The sequence below is a fragment of the Oculina patagonica genome, chromosome 4, assembly GCF_052425735.1.
Source record: "Oculina patagonica isolate OP01 chromosome 4, crgOcupat, whole genome shotgun sequence".
In the NCBI taxonomy this organism is placed as follows: domain Eukaryota; kingdom Metazoa; phylum Cnidaria; class Anthozoa; order Scleractinia; family Oculinidae; genus Oculina; species Oculina patagonica.
Genome location: NC_135761.1, coordinates 17,914,770 through 17,920,103, shown reverse-complemented (window position 1 = coordinate 17,920,103; position 5,334 = coordinate 17,914,770). Strand labels below are relative to the sequence as shown.

Here is a 5,334-nt window from a genome sequence, read left to right as displayed (position 1 = left end):
AGAGAAGAAAAGACATTAGTGTTAGTAAGGCAAAACCATACGTTCCATGCTTACATCATAAGCTTGAGTAATCTAATTGAAGTAAATGTTTTCTTACCAAGTTGTTTGATGTGTTTCTCTTACAAGCAAGTCTTGGTATGAAATCATGTGCCATGTACTTCCTTGTCATATATACCCATGCACAAATACCTTAATTTTGCATATTTAAGTGTCAACAATTCGGAACTTCTAGCGCAATACCTGCAAACCTTGTGGCAAAATTTAATATGGATCTTCCGAAAATACATCTTGTGGGAAAATACGTTACAATTATTGTGCAATATACAACTTGTTGATCATTAAGTATAAAGGCTTGTGGGAAAATATCAAATTTGTTGCTCAACACGTATGTACCCTGTGACAAAATATGAAACTAACTTCCGTGTATAAAACTTGTTGGGAAATATAAAACTTGTTGCTTAATATGAAAAAACCGTTGTGGGAAAATAATAAACGTTTTTCACAATATCAAACTTTTTTACCAATTCGTATAAAACTTGTGCTCAAATTGCTTCCGTACTGATACAAAAATTGTACAATACAAAAATTATTGATTAATACTTAATAATTAAGCATAAAGCTTACTTCCGAAAATAGATCTTGATGGAAAATAGAAAACATGTGTAATATATGGTAAAAGTTGTTGCTCAATACGTATGAAACGTATGGCAATATAGCACTTACTTCCAAACCGATTTAAAGCTTGTGGGCCGGAGAAATAGAGAACTTATTCCAAATACAAAACTCGTGGGAAAATAGAACATTTCCTTATAATACTACACTATCATACTTGTTGCTCATAACGTGTAAATCTTGTTACAGAATGCAAAACTTACTTCCAAAAATAAACCTCGAGGGTGAATCAGTAGAAAAATCCTTGTGGCTAATACTTAAATAGTATAAAAGGTGCGGCATAACTGTTAGTCTTACTTCCGAAATGATATCAGACCTTGTGGGAAAATAGAAAAATTTTGTGCAATATAAAACTTGTTGGTCAATACGTACAAAACGTGTTTGTTGCATAATATATAATCTATCGAAGAGAATTAAAACTTGTAACAAAATATAAAACGTATTCCGAATGTAAACTTGCTCAATACTTATAAAGCAATTACAAAACTGCTTTATACGTACAAAACAAATTAAACGTTCAACATGTATAAAACATGAAACAAAATAAAAACTTATTTTCAAATATAAAACAAGCAGGAAAATTTTAAACTTTCTACACAATATAAACCAATTTGAAAAATTAAACCACAAGTCGTATTTATAAACCGAAACCTTTTCATCTATATTCCCTTTCAGTACAACGAAAAACTGAAACGATTGCAAAGCGGTATTTCAAAGACGCAAGGACTTTTTTTAGATATTAGGATTGTTTTTACACAGAAACCCGAAATGATATCAAACTTGTGGGAAAATAGAAAACTTCTTGTACGATATTGGCCAATACGTACAAAACATGTTACTTAATATAAAAAGGGCACCTGAAACGGCGCTACGGCGGTCTAACGCCGTCCCCCCCTCCCATACCCCGCTATCAAAAATCCAGGCTACGAGCCTGGTTTTCAACACGAGCAAGTCACGAGATAAATTTTGTCTGTACGGTTTTCTTTTTTTCTGAACCATACCTAACATTTTCAGTTGCCTGTTAAGCAGTCTTCTAAGACTCGGATCGATATAAAGGTTGTCACCAGATATTGGACTAAGATTGAAGATTCATATAGTAGATATTTTAGGGCAATCAATGTTTCCATGGCAACGATAAGCAAAAAACGACGAAATCAGTAAAACCTGAATTTAACCGCGCGAATCAGATTTGGTGTATAGAAAGTAAGATCATCTGAAAGAATGATATATTGCAAATCAAATACAAAAGAACAAAATAAAATGTATGTTTGAATTCGAATAAATCGCAAAAACAATCAAACCGTACTTTCTGCATGATAATAGTAAACTAGCTCAGACGCAGACATTACTTTTATAAAATTACTTTGAAGTATCACCAAAAGGTGTATTAAACTTACTTTTTGGCGCTGTAAAAGTTTTGCTGATTTTTGTTTTTGGGGTTTCGGAGAATTGGATTTTTTTCTTAACATTCCAATTTTAAAGTAATTTTTGATTTTATTTAAATTGACTCACTCGAACAGGTCTAAAATTAACGATAAAGAAGGCTTGAGCCGACAGAAAAAGCTGCGCTACAAAGGCGCTGTCAACAGAGTTCAGCTAAAATATTCAAATTATTGTGTATGACGTTTTCCCCGTGAGAAATGCATTTCTCGAACAGAAGAAACTAATGGCAAAATTTGCGTAAGAGTAGGTAAAAAAATGGTTTTGAATAATTTGACATAATTTGTAAACCGTAAACTGTAACGCAACTTCCTCTTCCGTTTCAGCGCCTCCTTTATCGTATAATTTGTAAGCGTTCCAGTTAATCAATGGAAATAAAAATTTGGGATCGAGTTTCTGGCATTATCTAGCATGCATAGTAATCGTTTCAAAAAAATCTATCGAGCCGCTTTTAAAAATTTCAAAAAAGAACTTTTAATCGAAAATAACCAGAAAGTTAAACCATGGTTGTCGTACCTAACTTTGGGGTATTTTTACCATGGTTGTAATGCCCAAATTTTGGGTTTTTTAATTATGGTTATTATGACAAAATATGAGTATTTGAACCATGGTTATTTTAACCATAATGGTTATTGTACCTAAATTTTGGGTATTTTAGCCATGGTTACATGTTACCCAAATTATGGGTATTTTAACCATGGTTATTGTACCCAAATTTGGGGTATTTTAGCCATGGTTACATGATACCCAAATATTGGATATTTAACCATGCTTAATTTTCCCACATTTTAGATATTTAACCGTCAGGGTCGGTACACACTTAACATTCGAGAGAAAAGAGACCCTGTTAGAGTTAAGTGTTTTGCCCACTGAAGAACCCAACCCTGCCAGGACTCAAACTCCGACCGCTCGATCCAGAGTCCAGCGCGCTCCCATACTGTAGAGGGTAGAAACGTACCATAATTTTGGGTATTTTAAGCTAAGAAGTGAGCAAATGGCAAAACGGCTCTTGTCACCCTATCTGGGTTGTGTTAGCAAATTCAGTCTCAGAGGTACGGATTGGGAAAGTTTTTACTAGGGGATGCGAGAGGCAACGTTTTTGTTAGGATGTGTTTTCTTGTACTTGATAGCTGGACTAACTCCATTGGTGTTTTTACCAATGGCATAAAAATGTTCTCACATGTCTTAGGTGTAAACAATTTTTCCCTTCTGGTCGAATTTGTTCGATTCTTTTCGTTGGGAGAGTTTGACTATACACCCGGTCTGGTGAACAGTATTTCTATTTCCCACGAGTTCCATTTCTAAATTTTTAGAAACGAGATGATGATTACTGTTTGGGAAAACCATGCAAAGGGGGCCTAGTACAAGGGGTTTGTTTCCACTCACACAATTTGGCGCGAAATTTCATCACGTCACCCAATGACATACAGCCGGTTCTCAGGCCCAAACGCGTACTTAGCGCATTTTGCCATCAACGACATTAACGTATGCTTATGAACACCTTTTATTTCACCATTGATTACATGTAGTAGTTTTCAGCACTAATCTAATGACTCCTGTCTGTTTGGGACGTTTCATGTCAAATCGCTACTTAATGACCTTTGTGGGATCTCCACGACTTTTGGGGCAGGTTTTGCACCAGGGCTTCGAAGGAACTTCCCAATATTTCCCTCCAAAGTGACGAACGGCTTTGTAGTAAAGCCACACCCACGAGTTACACCACCATCTGGTGAAGAAGTTGACCTTGCCACACAGCTTGTACAGGTCCCTTTTGAATGCCCTGTCACACTGAAGTCGATCCCATCCATTGTCATCGCCCTGTGAAGAAAAATAACAAAGTATCAATTACACTACACTGTTCCTTAAAGGACCTTTATTTTGGACATAAATTTCCGGTGTTCCAAAACACCTAGTAGCCACAATGACTTGCGAGGTACAAGTTGAGGACGAGGCAAACGTAACTAGTCAATTAATTTATTTCCGTTTCTATGTATTTAGCCCTTGTGGGCTAATTGGGGACCCCAATTTAAAATACGTGTGGCTTCAATAGCTCAGTTGGTAGAGCATCGCACCGGTATCGCGGAGGTCACGGGTTCGAATCCCGTTGAAGCCCTGAATTTTGGAAATTCACTGCGACGATCATTTATCACTCTCAATGTCTGATTATGAAATCAAATTAAAAACTGGCGGATTTTTTATAATGACGTCATTTTAGTTGTAAATGGAACCAAATGCTAATGTTCATTAGAGTTGAGTCATATCAAAATTTCGTCATCAAAAGACAAAAGAGGCCTTCTCTTGAAAAATAAGCCTGGTTCTTACACAGAGATAGCAGACATCATGTTTGTTGCAAGCATGCCGGAAATAATGTTTGTAGGGGACGATATCCCAGGCATTACAGCCATTGGTATAACAGCGTGCTTTCACCCCTGGGTTCAAAGACAGCATCAGCAGCATGCTGAGGACGTAAAAGGTTGTCATTCTCATGGCGAAATGCTGTTGAACAAAGAAAATTAGCAAATGAGTGTCAGTAAGATAAATACCATATTTAAATACATTTTTTTCTTAAAACAACCTTTTTAATGTTTCGATTTGCTCTTCCCATGATGTAGCCGCGACGCTGGTTCAACTTTAATAACGATTTTGCGATTTTTCGCCGTTTCGACTGACTTTGGTGATATCATCTGAACGTTCTAACTCCATATTTGGTGTATATAGGACACGAATTTATAACCCCATAACTGAAGATCACTTTTTAAAAATTTTCCTTGCATGTTTGAAGACAAAAATTAAAAATTAGAAAAAATAATAAACCACGTTGTCTTTGAAGACTAGTTACAACGTGTGATTGTCTGAACAGAAATCTAAAAGCAGAGGAGAAAAAGACGGTGCTAGTGGGTCGGACCATCAAAACGAGAAGAGATTATTACGATAAGAAAAACTATATTCCATGCTTACAGCGCTAACTTGGGTAATCTGCTCCTGTCGATATTCTTAACTGAAGTAGAATAATTTTCACCAAGTTTAGGTTGCTTTTGATTGCTTTGTTTAACATACGTTTCTCGTCCAAACAAGTTTGTGAATACAGATAAGACGAGGAATCCTACTGGTTAGATAACCTAAATAACAATTGACCAATGACGAGCAGTTTTATTATTTTGACTACGTGAAAATCGGAAGAGCAAGCAGTGGTTTGGGTCATATTGTATTATAACTATACAG

General features: G+C 35.9%; 1 protein-coding gene across 1 annotated transcript; it reads right to left on the bottom strand.

The window, feature by feature from the left end:
* Positions 1 to 3,646: 3,646 nt before the first annotated feature.
* Positions 3,647 to 5,087, bottom strand: LOC144651966 (uncharacterized). The gene is made up of 3 exons (XM_078512049.1): positions 5,071 to 5,087; positions 4,435 to 4,608; positions 3,647 to 3,930 (listed from the first exon to the last, which is right to left on the bottom strand). The coding sequence occupies exons 2-3, from the start codon at positions 4,597 to 4,599 to the stop codon at positions 3,700 to 3,702; spliced, it is 396 nt and encodes a 131-aa protein (XP_078368175.1). The 5' UTR covers positions 4,600 to 4,608; positions 5,071 to 5,087; the 3' UTR covers positions 3,647 to 3,699.
* Positions 5,088 to 5,334: the final 247 nt, after the last annotated feature.

Excerpts from the sequence above, each read along its gene's own strand:
- LOC144651966 (XM_078512049.1), bottom strand. The coding sequence starts at position 4,599 with ATGAGAATGACAACCTTTTACGTCCTCAGCATGCTGCTGATGCTGTCT. Across the intron at positions 3,931-4,434 it reads ATGATGTCTGCTATCTCTGT|GGCGATGACAATGGATGGGA; the intron begins GTAAGAACCAGG and ends TTTTCTTCACAG.